At 46.8% G+C, this 16,615-nt stretch overlaps 1 protein-coding gene across 1 annotated transcript in view; it reads right to left on the bottom strand.

The window, feature by feature from the left end:
• The window catches only part of LOC147669866 (meiotic nuclear division protein 1 homolog), a 454,217-nt gene that overhangs the window by 379,163 nt on the left and 58,439 nt on the right, over nt 1-16,615 (bottom strand). Inside the window, exon 2 of the mRNA XM_086948189.1 lies at nt 286-351. Coding sequence (XP_086804315.1) covers nt 286-351 — 66 coding nt within the window. The remainder of the gene's footprint in view (nt 1-285; nt 352-16,615) is intronic.

The raw sequence follows: 16,615 nt of genomic DNA, 5'->3' as shown, positions 1-16,615 counted from the left end.
GCTTCCAACACCAGTGGTGTGTATAATGGAAAGTATAAAGTATAAACCACAGACCCACTTTGAGGTCACTTATCCCACACCTTAAAGAAGCCTAGATTGTGAGAAGAGCAGAAACATTTGTCGACAATATATGTGGGTTCATTGAGGTTTACTGAAACCTAAACTTTTGAGTGTGCCCATAAAAGGATGCTAAATAAATGTTCAAAAACTCTGTACTTGGAGACAAATTTAAGACAAGATACCAACAGTATGGTTTAGAAGTGAAGGCGCATGCATAAAACTTACAGTCTCAAAAAAAATCTCCATCATACGTGTTCTTTTTTCCTCGACGCTGAGCCCTCGTTTCTTAGACTGCAACATAACAAATAACATTATTTCAACTCCATTTTCTTTTAACAAGGTTACTTGTATTGGAGTCACCAATTCAAAGAGAAATTGAAACAAAACTGTGACGGAATTTACTTTAGAATCAATATTCCAAAATGTCTGACCTGAGTGATTGTATTTACGCGCACTAACTTGATTCCATCACTATATATTAGCCGCTGAGCACAGGAACTCGGGAGCAACATTACATCTTGAATATATTAAGACGAGCGAGCTGCACACCAACTTAAATATGCATTTGCAAATGACGTAAGTTTGGCATGTAGGAGTAGTTAAGCAGTAGTACTAAGGAGGGAAGCACAGTATTTGGGAGTTCTTTTTTGTTTCATTGACTTCGGAGCAGTTCTGTAGTAGCGTTAGCATTGTCATATGGGCACAAGCCGGGTTGGACGCTGGCATAGGGTTTATTTTGCAGAGAAGACGTCGCCTTTCCTTAGCCTCAAACTGAGGGAGGGTTGGAAGTCTCCCGTTCCCTGTGGACCGAATGTTCCTGTCGTCGCCTTGCTCTTCTGCCCTTTGCATACACTTGAAACGTGGCCTCAAGGGGTGTTACTAACCCCCAGGCACCATCCTCCATTAGTAGGAGGGCTGAAGAGATGCTACAAGGGAACTCAATATAATTTTTCTTAATTATATGGAAACGTGTCTTGTTTCAGGGCGGTTAAACGCACAAGCAGGAAACAAAGACAGGAACATCAAATAATGGACCTTTTGAAAGAACAAAAAAACACCAGCCGCGTTTTATTTATTTAGTGAAAACTGATGAGTTTTTAAACTTAAGTACCAATTAACACCAATTTGTTTAGCCACAGTATTACCCTTTGTTACAGGTTTCTAATTTGAGTGAACCTTTTATAAGCATGATGACACATAAAAGAAATCAATCACAGAAATGTGAAAGAAACATTTTATTGCATTTCACTTTTTATAAACCAATTATGGTTCCCTAGACAGGCGGAATATATAAAAGTGATTTTTTTAAAGTAATATTAAAATAAAAATGTCCTTTTCATATTTCTATGTGTGATCATGTTTTTTTGTTATTTTTAGGGCAATCGTGCAGTGAGGAGACCACTACAGAATGAAGTTAAAACATGATTACAACTTGCAATTTCCCATTTTTTAATCTACTAATCACCTTTCATTTCATACCTGAGTTCAACATGATAACATTAATAGTGCACAGATTCTTGAGCAGATTCCTTAATTTGCAAATGACAACATGATAGTATGTTTTAAAATCAATACACTACTTTTTAAACACAGGTTTGCTTATTGCCAAAAATATTCACCACTTTACATTTACAGACAGCAAGTAGATCTTCATGCATTGTATTGCTATTTATATATCAATCAATCAAGCACATTTGTGAAGCGCGCTACTCACCCGCAAGGGTCTCAAGGCGCTGGGAGGGGGTGGTGGTGCTGCTACTGCTTGAAGAGCCAGGTCTTGAGTTGCTTCCTGAAGGAGAGCTGGTCCTGGGTCAGCCGTAGGTGGGTGGGGAGGGAGTTCCAGGTCTTGGCCGCCAGGTAGGAGAAAGATCTTCCTCCGGTGGTGGTTCTGCGAATCCGTGGGACGGTGGCGAGGGCGAGGCTGGCGGAGCGGAGCTGGCGGGTGGGTGGGTGGGTGTGTAGAACGTGAGGCGGTTGTTGAGGTATTTGGGGCCCATGTCGTGGAGAGCCTTGTGTGCGTGGGTGAGGGGCCTGAACGTGATCCACTTGCTGACGGGGAGCCAGTGCAGGTCTCTCTGGTGGGCAGAGAGGTGGCTGTGACGGGGGATGTCCAGGATGAGTCGTGCAGAGGCGTTCTGTATGCGCTGGAGTCTTTTCTGTGGTTCCCGCGTAGAGGGCGTTCCCGTAGTCCGGTCGGCTGGTGATGAGGGCCTGGGTGACCGTCTTTCTGGTTACAGTGGGGATCCACCGAAAGATCTTTCGGAGCGTGCGTAGGGTGTTGGAACAGGATGACGAGACGGCGTTGACTTGCTTGGTCATCGTGAGGGAGGAGTCCAGGATGAAGCCCAGGTTGTGTGCGTGGTCCGTGGGCTTGGGGGCGATGCCCAGTGCAGGGGGCCACCAGAAGTCGTCCCAGGCGGAGGGGGACGGTCCGAGGATGAGAACTTCCGTCTTGTCCGAGTTCAGTTTCAGACGGCTGAGCTTCATCCATTCCGCGATGTCTTTCATTCCTTCCTGGAGGCTGGCTCTGGCAGTGGCGGGGTCGTTGGTGAGGGAGAGGATCAGCTGGGTGTCGTCAGCATAGGAGATGATGTTTAGGTTGTGTTGGCGTGCGATGGCTGCGAGGGGGCTCATGTAGACGTTGAAGAGGGTGGGGCTGAGCGAGGAGCCTTAAGGAACGCTGCATATGATCTTGGTGGCCGCTGAGCGGAAGGGGGGGGGAGGCGGACTCTCTGAGTTCTGTCGGAGAGAAAGGAGGTGATCCATTCCAGAGCTTTTCCTTGGATCCCGGCGTGGTGGAGGCGAGTTCTTAGGGTGCGGTGGCAGACTGTGTCGAATGCGGCTGATAAGTCGTGGAGGATGAGGGCAGCAGTTTCCCCTTGTCGAGCAGGGACCTGATGTCGTCGGTGGCTGCATTGAGGGCGGTCTCGGTGCTGTGGTTTGCTCGGAAACCGGACTGCGATGGGTCGAGGGAGCCGTTTGTCTCGAGGAAGGCGGTTAGCTGTTTGTTGACGGTCTTCTTGATGACTTTGGCGGGGAAAGGGAGGAGCGAGATGGGGCGGAAGTTCTTGAGGTCTGTGGGGTCCACAGTGGGTTTCTTCAGGAGGGCGAGGATCTCTGCATGTTTCCAGCTCTCCGGAAAGGTGGCAGATGCAAAGGAGTTGTTGATGATGTTCCGGAGTTGGGGTGCGATGATGGAGTCGGCTTTGTTAAAGATGTGGTGTGGGCAGGGGTCAGCTGGGGAGCCGGAAGGGATGGTGTTCATCACGTGGGTGGTGTCTTCAGTGCTGACGGAGGTCCAGGTGCAGAGGGTGGTGGTGGGGGGGCGTTGGTTCGGTGGTTGGGTGCGTGGTCTGGGCGCCGAAGCGGTTGTATAGGTCGGTGATCTTGTGGTGGAAGAACGAGGCGAGTGAGTCTTGCGAGGGTGTGATGTCGTCGTTGCTGGGGTTGGAGAGCTCTTTAACGATGCTGAAGAGTTCCTTGCTGTTGTGGGTGTTGTTGTCCAGTCGTTCTCTGAATGCTGTCCTTTTGGTGGTGCAGATCAACTAGTGGTGTTTGCGGATGGCGTTCTTGAGGGCTATCATGTTTCCTGTCGACTGGTCGTGGCGCCAGGCTTATTCGAGGGTACGGCAGGATTTTCATGGAGTTTTTGAGGTCGTTGGTGAACCACAAGACTTTCTTGCTGCCGGGTCTGCAAGGGCATCGGTGCAAGGGCATCGGCGCAGTTGGTGAGCCACTGTGTGAGGTTGCGGGCTGCTTCGTTGGAGTCTGTAGTGTTGGTGGGAGGGTCCTGGCTCAGGGAGGTGGTGAGCTGGTCGGCGGTGATCTTACTCCAGCATCTTCGGGGAGCCTGTTGCGGGTGGTGGTGGGTTGTGGTTTTCCTGAAGTTGAAGTGGACGCAGCTGTGATCTTTCCAGTGTAGTCCGGTGGAGTGGCTGAAGGAGATGTGGTTGCTGGACGAGAAGACTGGGTCAAGCCTGTGGCCGGCATAGTGGGTAGGGGTGTTCACCAGTTGCTTGAGTCCGAGGTTGGAGAGGTTGTCCAGCAGGGTGGTGGCGTGTTGTCATTGTTGTTTTCCAGGTGGAAGTTGAGGTCCCCCAGGAGGATGTAGTCTGAGGAGGTGAGGGCAAGCGGGCTGAATAAGTCTGTGATGGCTTCGCTGAATTGTGTGCGTGGTCCTTGGGGTCTGTAGATGAGAGTACCTCGGAGGGTGGTCTTGGGGTTGGTGTGTATCTGGAAGTGAAGGTGCTCAGCGGCGGTAGGGGTGTTGTCGAAGTTGGTCGTGATGCGGATGGTGTTTTTGTGGACGATGGCGGATATACTGGGTTTTTTTCCGCTTGCGAGACACAAAGCGCTTCTGGTTGGGCTGATTTTGTTATTTGAACAGCACTTCATACCACTGGCAAGTCAGAAGATATCGGATTTGCACTGGTCTTCTGGGCGCCGTTCTGAGTGCATGGATGGAGGGTGTACTGTGTGGTTTGGCCTATATGCAGAGCCTGTAGAATTATATATCAAAGTGGAGTTTTATTATGTGTGTAGGTTCATAAAATTATGCAAGAAAAGGGAACATTATGTGGCTATAATGTAGTACATTCTGAAGCAGTATAATTTCTCTATTTTCTCATTTTAGTACATATTGATCCTGTCTGGGAACAGGTCTTATTATAGAAACTGAAAAGTGACCCAGTTAACTTTTACAAAGGCTTTATGACTGTTCGCCTTCATATTTTGTGCACTTTAAGTAACTTTTGAACCATATGTTGAAATCTGCAAATTATGAAGCAAATGGCAGATTAGGAGGAAAACCTGGTAAACCCATACATTTGAAAAAATACAGTGACTACAAAATTCCATTTGCCCTGCCTACATGCAGTATGAGGTGGTGAGGTGCATTATGCTGCTGAATTGGTGCAGGATGTAAGACTAGGTGCTATAAAACAAAAAAGGGTAGACAATATAATATCCATCAAATGCTGTTGATGTCAAACCAATGGAGCACTGCTAAACCACCAATGGAGTTACTTAAATGAGACCTACCGTTTCTACACATTTCGTTGTTGTTAGGATACATAAAATGGTTTGAAGACATGTACCAGAAGAGTACAGAGTTTGTTTGCAGAGTGAGTGCTTTTTGTATTTGTTAATTATTCTTGCTGTACTTGTTGCTGTGTAGCCTGTATATAGCAATAGTAATAAATACATAAAAAATAGAACATGAGGGGCAGAGGACCCTCCCACCAGAAAGATTGATAACCCACCAATTAAATATTATATGGAGTCTACAAAAGAATGGAAGAGGCCCGTGCCAATAGTGGTATTATAAACTAAGAACTGTTAAACTGCAAAGGATGTACCTTATGATGTCCCACAGGAGAGACAGAAAAGCACTGCATTGGAAGCACTATATAACCTCAAAGAGAGAATTGAGTACAAAATCCCCCAACGAGCAAGAGAGAACCAACCATCTCATTGGATGCATCATCAAATCACCAAAAGAGTGTTTTCCCTCCAGGAATGACAGAAACTCATCTTAATGAAGCCACTGTTAGACCACCAATAGCAGGAAGCACTGGCAGCACTGACTGAGCAAACCAGCATTGGCAAAGCCAAGATCTAATGACTTTGCCAAAGTTTTTCGGTCATGTTGTACAAAAGTGTGGATGCTGTTCAGCATGCCTAAAGGTTAGTTGCATAAAGGAGAGTGTTGCTTAGTGGAGAAGAGTGAAATAAAGCATCGTAGACTGGAGTGTCGTTGAGCAGGGTGTCGTGGAGTGGTGTAGAAGAGTCATAGAGTGGAGTGGCATGTGGTGGAGTCGAGGTAGAGTGGAGTAGAGTGGAATAGAGTGGCCTAGAGTGGAGTGGCGTATGATGGCACAGAATGGAGTAGCACCGAGTTAAGTAGAGTGTCAGAGTTGAGGCGCATAGAGTGGAGGGATAGCAGAGTGGCGGGGCAGTAGAGTGGTGTGCCATGGAGTGGTGTACAGTGGAGTGGTCTACATTGGAGTGGTCTACAGTGGAGTGGTCTACAGTGGAGTGGTCTACAGTGGAGTGGTCTACAGTGGAGTGGTCTACAGTGGAGTGGAGTAAAGTGGTATGGAGTGTCGTAGAGTAGTGGCAAGGAGTGGTATGGAGTGGTATGGAGTGTCAGAGAGTGGAGTGTCAGAGAGTGGAGTAGAGTGGCCTAGGGTGAAGCGGCATGGAGTGTCTTGTGGTGGGGTGTTGTATAGTAGAGTGTAATAGAATAGCGTAGAATGAACTAGAGTAGAATAGAGTGGCGTAGAGTATGAATGGTAAGTTAGCGCACTGCCATTACAGACAAAACATTCTCAATTTAAATGAACATCACTTTTACACATACAGTTTACTGATAAACCTATACAGAACACAAAGCGAAACAGCCATTACAACACAGTTTTAACCATACAGTACCTTTACCATGCATGCAATACAACGCATGCACTGTTACCACGCATAGCCAATACCACCCATAATTTTTACGATGCATATGCCTTTACCACGCCTGTAGTGTGCTAATTTATTTAGATCATATTAAAATAAACTACACTTTCAACCGAGAAGAAGGTGGATAGGCCCTTAGGTTGAAGATCCGTTTTGATCAGGTCTTCCACATAGAGGTCCATCGCCCTAGTACCTTCTGATTCCGGAACGCCAATGATCCTGATGTTGTTCCTCCTGGAGCGTCCTTCTTGGTCATCCAGCCTCTCCTTCAGGGCTTTGTTCTCCGCCGTCATTCGTTCCATTGCGGTCTGTAGCTCAGACACATCCTCTACCAGTGACTTTGTTACTACCTCCATAGAGCTCACCTTTTCCGACATTTTGTGGAAGTCCGCTCTTATCAAGGTAATCTCAGTAGAGATCGAGCCCACTGTCGCCTGAAGCTGCGTCAGCGCCCGCATAACATCGTCCAACGTCGCCTTTTTCTCTCCTACTCCATCTGCTGGTTTTCCGGCGGGTGTTCTTCCTTCTGCCGGGGAGGAGGCGCCCTTATCACAGGCATATTTCTCAATGCGGGTCTGCGTTGTACCACCCTTCGAGCCTTTACCCGCCATGGTAACTTCTACTGTGGCCTATTTCTCCCACGGTCTCACTTGGTTTCCTGGATGTTGGTATAGAGGGGTATGTAGAAGGAGTGACACACAGTCGCACGTGCCGTCTGAGGTGCTGTTCGCCGTATTCTTGTGTCGCCCACTAGGGAGTTGCGATGTAGCGCGCACTTTACAATGGTCAGTCAATGCGGCGTGAACCGTGGGGATTTACAGTGCAATACAACCTCCCTCCAGACCAGCAGTCAATCCCCACCGTTATAGGGCCAGGCGTATTACTTGGATCAGGTTCAGCTTGGGCCACCACCCTTCACTCTGGCGCCTCCCACAGCTTAGTCCGCCGGGGGTAACCTTGCGTGTACTGTGTCTTCAACAATTCACTGTGGGAGACACCTGCGCACAGTAGTAGCCTCCGAGTTTTACTGCCGCTCAGGCGCCTCCGCCAGACCCTAGCGTTCCTCAGAGGTCATGTTGCAATAATACGCTGCGCTTGCGTTTCTCCGGTCACTTTGCAATCTCCTCAGAGGCGTCCCCAGTTCGCAAGCTGCTCACCAGTTGTAGTCAACACCAGGGGTGTTGCATGGACTGTATACCGCCCCGCGCTATTGCTCCTGAAGGCAGTGGGCACCTACGCCCTGGTCATTGTCCCCCATCGATCTGCGCAGGGCTGTATTCCGCACTGCCGCTTCACTGTGCCTAGTGGGTCCCAACGTATGCTAAAGGACCAGGGGACTCTTTACTGGCTGCCGGTGCTATGCGCAGCTGATCACCCCCGCAGCCGAGCGTCCGCAGAGTCCATGCGGCGAGGAGTCAGTTGAGCCAGGCTGCTGTCCGGCACTTCGCGCTACGTTAGCGCGCTTTCCCATGCGTGGTACATTTATGGTGTGTCTGCCGTCGCGTTCCGTCCGGTATTGAAAGCCTGCATCTGGGGGGCAGTCTTAAATATAGCAGCTGATCGTTTCGCCCCTGCGCCCGCTTAGCCGTCTCAATGCCTTGTCCAGTATCACCGCGGCAATGCTAAGCTCACCCTCCTAGCGGATCGATGTGTCCTCAGATGACGGCGACGGCTCTCGCAGCGGTCCCACTGTTTTTACACCGCAGCCCGCAGTCCGGCTGTCACGGTCGGTGCTTGCATTGCGTTCCCCTTGTCACACTTCAGGATGCCCCGGGCAGTCGTGTCGTTCTGCTATCTCCACCTTCCCCAGTTCTCCGCGACCTCCGCTCCTCATTAATAGGGCACTTCCGGCGATTCTTCTCCCGGTCCGGCGACACTTCCTGTCAGCTTATTGGGACACCACAGTCCCCGGATCTTAGCCACTCCCCAGGCCGCTGTGTCGCCCTGCCAGAACTTTCGTACCCAGGCTTAAATGTTTACCAGAGTTTCTGCCTCCGCTCCTGCCCGGCCCCGGGCGTCGGGTCCCTCTTCTGGAGACTTGTAGGTGCACGGATCAATACTCGGATCGGAGGAGAGGCCGCTCGACTCACGGAGCTCGTCTCCTAGGCTGCTGCCATGTTCGGCTGCTAGCCACGCCCCCTCTTTATTGCCATTCTTTAATTTCGGGAAATCCTCGAGTGAGTAAAGCTAACCCTTCCCTCCCTCAATAATTGTAATAAATAGCATATTAAACTCTGGGCATCTGCATATATGGTTTATGCTATGCAGGTTTTCATGTTCCGCAGTTATAAACAAAGGTGCTTAACTAGAACTAGGGGTTAAATATATGCAGTGAGTGAAGTTTATTCACAATAACTAGGCCTTGTGAGTATGGCCCGGTTTTTTTCAGTAATGTGATTCTAGAATTGACCTTTGAGCGATGAATCCGAGTTGTCATTTATGCTATAGTGTGGTAATAATATATTTGCACAATAGTAATAAATGTAAGATTCTGTGTTCATTCGTAAACTTGTTCTAAATAACATTTTAATTTATTTTCACCAGTATGTCAAAAAATATATGAATGTATACACACAAGGACTGCCTTCTATCAATGAATCTGTATAAACTACAGTTAAGATATTTATTTTCAGAAACCTCCGATACACTAAGTCGTTTCTATGTAGTTTTGAAACTATCTTTCATACAACTGATCCGAAATATGCAACCCATTTTCCTTAATGCATTAGTAATATGTTTAAAACCTAATATTTTTTTTAAATACCACAGTGTTAAGTATGCAATGGTGTGGTTACAGTAACACTGTCATCCTACATACCCTATTAAAATAATATGAAGTAAATATTCATAAGGTAAATATGAACAAGGTCTATAAATACAAAGTCTTGCTACACCTATGTGCTATTTAAAGAAACAGGGTAGTGTCATCGAAGTACAGTGAACAAAATTGCAGACAGCAATATAATGACTGACTTATTTCACTTCTGCTCTTCAAGATCAATTTCAACAGTCGTTTTAGGCCCTCCTAAGGAGTGTCCCGGAGCAATCCCTATTATTTTCCTGTGGCCTTAAATCAGGGGTAGAGAAATAACAAATGGAAATTCCTGCGTTTTTTTATTGGGCTTCATACAGAGATTTTGCCTGCTTTGAGCAGCATAAAACTCAGTTTGAAACCACTTATAACTCCGCTGGACAGATGTTACACACTCAGAACCGGTGCTGTACCAGAGTTTGGGAACTAGTCAGGCAAGGCCTACAGAATTATGGCCCTAATTACGATGGCGGTCAGACAAACTGCCGACCACCATCACACTAGGCAGGATACCGTATTTTCCAACCACCGTGCAGGTGGTTGGAAAGTACTTTTTTCTACTGCGGCTTGTGCTGCGGCCCAGGAAAAGGGCCACGGCGCAAGCGACAGTAGAAAAAAAAAGTACTTTATGCACATCCATGCACCTTGTGCCAGGCCCCATTAGGCACCTGGCACATGGTGTATAAATGTGTGGGAGGGCACTACATGTCCCCCTCGGACTACTTAGCAGTGTCCGACGGGGGGCATGCGTGGGGCCCGCAAACGCCGTTTCCATCTGCCTTTCATGGCGGTTGGACTGCCATGAAAAGGCAGTCGGATATGGACATCCTAATCCCTACAGCAGTGCCTGTGCAGGCACCGCCTCCATTGAAGGGATATATTTCTGACTGTCTCCCAGATGGGATCATGGATCCTGTTGGATGCGGTGGTCTTTCCCCCCAGCCTATGTGCTCTGACTGCCGACATACAAATGCGGCGGTTGGACTGATAGCCTGTATGTCAGTGGGACTGCCACCAACGGCCTGTCGAAACGCTGATGTACTACTGAACTCATCTGTTACACTGGCAGAATAAGAGCCTAATAAGGAAATCTGGGAGAAGGAATAAAATCCCAATAGAGTGAAAAGTGTCCTAGCAATCGTAAAGGAAAGTTTCAATTCTATTAAGGACTCGGAGGCGAGTATTATGCCTTATCTCTTCACTTTTATTAACAGCAGCCAATTGAAAACAACAAGACTACATTTCCCATGAACCCTTGGGAAAATTGTAGTAAAAGAAAAGTGTCCATTTAGGAACAGTCCTGGATCCTCCAATCAGGTCACCTCATCTTCAACATAGTCTGTCCTCACTAGCCCTTCATCCTCTTTCTTCGCTGCTGCGCAGCCGAGTTAAGTGTTTTTTTCATACTCTGTGGGATTACATTTTCATTGTGTTTTTCCTTAATTACATATAATTGAATGCGTCACTTGCGTTGATCGCGGGTTAATGCGGCTTAATTGCTTTGTTTGCTTCGTTATCATTACTTAATGATTTGATCAATCAATCATAGCATTTATAAAGCACACTACATACCCGTGAGGGTCTCAAGGCGCTAGGGGTGGGGGGATGCTGCTATTGTTCGAAGAGAAAGGTCTTGAGGAGTCTCCTGAAGGTTAGGAGGTCTTCGGTCTGCCGTAGGTGGATGGGGAGGGTGTTCCACGTTTTGGCGGCGAGGTGGGAGAATGATCTGCCGTCGGCGGTCACTCTTTGGGTGCGGGGGACGGTGACGAGGGCGCGGTCTGTGGACCGGATCTGGCGGGTGGGGGTGGGGGTGTAGAGGCTGGTGTCGTGGAGTGCATTGTGTGCGTGGGTGAGGAGCTTGAAGGTTATCCTATTGTGGATGGGGAGCCAGTGCAGGTCTCTCAGGTGGGGTGTGATGTGGCTGTGGCGGGGGATGTCGAGGATCAGGCGTGCGGAGGTGTTCTGGATACGTTGGAGCCGTTTCAGGAGTTTGGCTGGAGCTCCTGCGTAGAGTGTGTTGCCATAGTCTAATCTACTGCTGACGAGGGTCTGGGTGACTGTCCTTCTCGGTTCTGCGGGGATCATTCTGCGAAGCATGCGGAGGGTGTTGAAGCAGGATGAGGAGACCGCTTTGATTGTTGTTTGCATTTCCTATTCATATATGCCCTTTACTGCTGCTGAGTTTGTTTGTTAGCACGTAACTACGGTGCTGGGGCGGTGGTGAGGCGATTGCCCCGTTCCCAGTTTTACAAATTAGGTCTTCACTGCCGCCTTTGGTTCGTGCCAAAACTTGCCTCCTTTCTATGTTTGGACGGAGTGCCGCGTCCTTTTCTTAGAGAGCCGCGGGAGCATTTCCGCTCCTACACGGCTGATTTCAGGTGCGCTGGCGGACCTCCAGCTGCTAGGGGGCGAGGGAGGCAGAGGGAAATGGAACGCACGTTCAAACCCCTCAGGACCGTATTTTTCCTGTGATCCCCAGCCTGAGGAGGACGCCTCACGGAGGTGTATTGGATCGTGCCGCTGGTGAGTAAATAATGCCTGATCCTTGTGTTTCCACGCTCTGCTGCCTTCAGGCATTATTACATAAAACAGCAGAGTCTGTATTGCTTTTCTTTCCCTACGCATTCCTTTGGGTATCACTATATACACATGTATTGTACATTGATTTTATCACATGCCAAATCAATCAAGGGGTTGACCTTCTAATGGAGTTTACAGCTTTAATACTAGGGCACCAGAAGGATCAAATATAAGAGAAGCTGAAGGTAGCAAAGAGTCACTCTTTTCAGGAAGTCATCACCATAGCGTGGCGTGCCTATTTTTAGGTCTTGCGTCTGAGCTTGGTGGCTTAGTGGACTAAGCCGACCTGTGTTTGACCTCATGGTCACAGTTTCAAAACCCCTGCCAGTCCACTCAGCCTTTCATCCTTCGGAGGTTGATAAAAAGAGTACCATTGAGTTGGGTAACAATAAACATCTGTTATTCAGTGCCAAGTTACCCTTCTGGGTGAACGTGCACTTTATAAATATACACGATAGGACAGTGCATGCACTCTCACTTGCAAGAGACATTTGTTGGCTTCATTGTCACTCTTATTTGCTGCCTTCTAATTGTCCAGCGTAGACTGGCTTCATTTCCTCTTCTTTAGACTGGAGCATGGACCAAGTACTGATTGTTTCAGCTAAATTTTTGTCCTTCTGCTGATCGCGCTGTGATTGAGATACTACTTTTATTTTTTCCTGTCTTCCTTAGTGAACCTCTTACCATTTGCAGATATGTTTCAATATGCGACACGCACTTCAAAGAAGCCCTTTCCTCCTTTGAAATGAATGTTTATTGTGACAACAGATGTTATCTGCTATTATTGGGACTACAGAGGTTATCTGCTTCCAAATTTATTTTCACTAAGACATGGACATGGGCGCAAATGCTTTCCTTATGTGCAAGGATTTTTTGCCAAATGTCAATTTTTTTTTTTTCCATGCACGGGGAGAATTAACTGATTTATGCGGAATCACAAGAGTGTTGTGCTAAGACCTAACAAGAATTGGCAAAGCCATTAGGGCTGGTCTTTGAGGCTTTTTGCTCTGCTATTGTCCTTTAGTCAGGCTGTACTGCATGGGCATTTTCGACTTTGGCAATGATTTGTAGCCATGCTTTCTAGTAGCGTGGCTAAAAATCACAATACAAAAAAGGACTATGATGCATCCAGCACTAGTGCACTTGGAAAAGCACATTACCGTTCACTGAGTCATTGCAGTTTTTTAAATTAGTTTTAGCCCCACTGCAAAGCCTCTGCGCTGCTGTAGAACATGGCAACAAAACATTGGTAAAGCCAATAGCTCTCATAAGCAAGACCTACTGACATTGACAACGCTGGTTATACCTTCGGGATGCCTAGATGCTCAAGCCTTTCCACCTCTTTAGCCAGGACGCTAAAACCTTTATCACAGTGCCCATCTAAGCAATTAGCAGGGGGATTTTTCACAACATGACCAGAGGTTCAATACAGCATCAACTCAACACTCTCGGACTTCCACTTTGACACCCCGCTGCTGGGATTCCCTGCAGCTCTGTCCTTGGCTGTCAGGGAACCAGAGGACAGGTCTTGCCACTAATGGTGCTGTGGATCATAGGTCCTTATCACAGGCAGGGGGTGTTTAGGAGTGGCTGTTGCGTTCTGGCCTGCAGTTATGGAGCTATGGTATCAGGACTCCAAATCACTGCTTAAATTCAAAGCGACCAACCTGGCATCTGACAATATACATACAAAATTATTCACTGAACGAGGACTCCACTCTAATACATTCACTCGTTCTGGCACAGATGCATGATGCAGCAAGGCTAAACCAATGCAGGAAAACAATCCCTAGTAGCATTGATCTGTTTGAATTGAAGTTCTCTTGGGAAGTTGTCTGGCTCTTTTAATGTGGATACATAGCTATGGTAGTTCTTTCCATGAACGCTTGCATCCGATAGGTGAAGACACTATCTACCTGTAGCTCTTCTGGAGAATCTTGTCCGAGGATAACAACTATTTTTTCCTGCTCGATGATTTGTTTTGAAATCTAGAGTGGGATGAAGACCTCCCCCTTCATGAAGTATCTGGAGTAACTCACTCAAGTGTTTCCTGAGCAGCTCTCTCACTAAAGTGTGATTTATTAGTAACCCTCCCCCCCCCCGTTCCTGCTACTGAATCTCCAAATGTAGAGTGGGGAAGTATGAAAAGGAGGGACTAAATGGGATCCCTGGAAAAGGGGATAAAATATGACTGATAGACAACAGGCCGGACCTTCTGGCCCGGAGCGATGTTACTCAATTCTTAAGTGTGGTAGGTGGCAAGGTTGAAGCTAGCAACCAGTGCACCATAAACGTTGTTGATAGAGATGGCCTCTATTTTACCCAACACCACACTATTAGTTTGTGCAGCAGCAAAGGAGGAGATGCTCTTGCAGGTACGGACACTGGAAGGAGAAAGTAGCAGTGATTCTAATTTGAGAATCCGCATTTTTGAGCATTTTGAGCGTGGCCTCATATTAGGTCACTGTTGGACAAGGTCAAAGGTGGGGGAAATTTTGCCTGTGAGCGCAGTATTCCTAGCATTGAAACTAATGCATTCAATGATAGTCCTAGCATTAGAGTGAGTTTATCTGATGAGGACAGCAGCTTTGGTGGTGCAAATGATGCGGCCGCTGAGAGGTACATATATCTTGAAAAAGACCATAGGGGGGGGAGCGTTGTTATTCTGGACTGCTGTTCTTTCCTAATGCAATTGTGAAGAGCTAGAAAATGTTTAGTAAGATTGTGAAAAAGGCAGACCCCTTTTTTTCGCTCTCCTACTTAAGCAATCTGACATGAAACTACATGCTACAATCCTCGGCTGTCAGGCAACTTAAAATCACTTAGTTTCACCCCCTACAACAGATCTCCACTTCTAAGATCATATTATGAAGCAGAGCACAAGTTCTAAATAAACGACATGGGAATACTAACCAAGTTAGGCGGTATGCAACTGACATCATGGTGCGTGACATCACAGCACACATGGCATCACAGGAAGTGGCATCATAGCCCATTACCTCATAAGAAGTGACATCAGATCTTATGACCTCACACATATGTTTAGCAGGTCTATGAGTACATTTGAGCACATTACAATTTGTAACAAATTCGATTTTGCTGGTGTTGTGCCATAAAAGTGACTGCCCTAACGCAAAATCTGGGCCTCAACTTATACATTTAATTTTTTTGAACCCTTCCACAAAGAAATTGACAACAAGGAGAAACCTAGCAGTAAATGTTTTCTGCTTAATTGTTTGCAAAGTCTGCATTTTAAAATATCTTATGGGGTTTAGGCATCTGCTGCAGAGTTCTTTGTGTGCCAGCTGAATCGCAGGAAATAATAACAATGGTAAGAAAACTCTGGAGCTTCATGTATTTCTTGGAGAGATCTGTGTTTCGTCTAGTCCCAGTTTTACATTAAAGTAGCACAGAGGGTTAATATGTCTTCTGCAAAGCACATTATGTAAAACACAGATGAAAGATGTCTATTTTAAGTAAATGGGTAAGTGGGTTACTGCTTTTAACAGAGATCCTTTTGTTATGTGTAATTCATAAATTGTAATCATTGTAATAAAACAGTGAATTATAAAGATCATGCATCTTGTAACCATCACTGTCTTATGTAACACATGTACACTGATTCACACACACACATGATTTATTTTCGGTGTACAATGTGAACATGTGATGTAAAGCCCTCTGACACGCCACATTTGGACACGCAGCACTATAGCGCTATAAAAGAAATAAAACAAAAAAGTAAAATGTAATTGTTAATTGTGTAAATAAATACTGGGACAGACCTATACATCTGACATTCTTACAGTGCATGCATGGATTCAGTTCCATACAGGGACTGAAAAAAGTCATAAGGGACTCCTCGTCAGGGGTAGTAAGCACTATATAAATGTAAAAGCATGACAATCTTAAGTACCTGTGAAGTGATACCCTGCGTGCCTTTGTTTCCCCTCCATTGCATTTAGATGCAAGACTCCCCCAGGACATGCCAACAAAAGTAGGCCTGATGGTCCATCAAGTTTTGGCCTTTGTTATGGACCAATCTGGAATCTGATAAGCCCTTTCCTGGCCTGTATGTTGCTGCTCAGAAGGACAGCAGATAACCTGCAGCCCGCCGGGTCAAGTTTACCATATTTCTGTGGTGCCAACCTCTTGGCCGGGTAAAATACTGGGTAAACACGGTCTACTCGCGTGTGCCCTGTTATCTAGAAATCGAAGACGGCATGGTACCTCCTGAAAAAAGCGACAGGCAACGCCCTGCTCAATGACCTACAAGACACCATTCTAGCACACCTCAAAGGTATTAAGTTACCACAGAATGTACGATCAAGGGCTTGAAGAACTTTGACGTCACCCTTCAAAACGAATTCCACTGCTAAAGATGCGGGGCAAGGCAGAAGGCTGTATGGATGAGTTTCACGAGGAAGGATAACTGTGGGGGAAGAACTGGTGAAGCCACTGACTCATGACGAGAAAGCTCAGAGAGGAAGACATTTGCGGCCACGCAAGATCCGTGGGAGTAAGGGGGCGTTTAGGGGTGGCCCTCGAGCTCTGGCCTGCAATTATGGAGTTACATCACAACTCTTTCGGAATATTACTTTTCTAGCACCAGCGTCTTTAGTGCTTCGCTTTATTATAAGCGTTTATGTGAAAGACTGTCTGCAGCTGAGACGGGTCATAAGGTAATGAACGTGGACATTT

This window comes from Lissotriton vulgaris, unplaced genomic scaffold (assembly GCF_964263255.1).
Source record: "Lissotriton vulgaris unplaced genomic scaffold, aLisVul1.2 SCAFFOLD_431, whole genome shotgun sequence".
In the NCBI taxonomy this organism is placed as follows: domain Eukaryota; kingdom Metazoa; phylum Chordata; class Amphibia; order Caudata; family Salamandridae; genus Lissotriton; species Lissotriton vulgaris.
The sequence above is the reverse complement of the archived record's forward strand: the minus strand, read 5'-3'. Positions and strand labels throughout refer to the sequence as shown.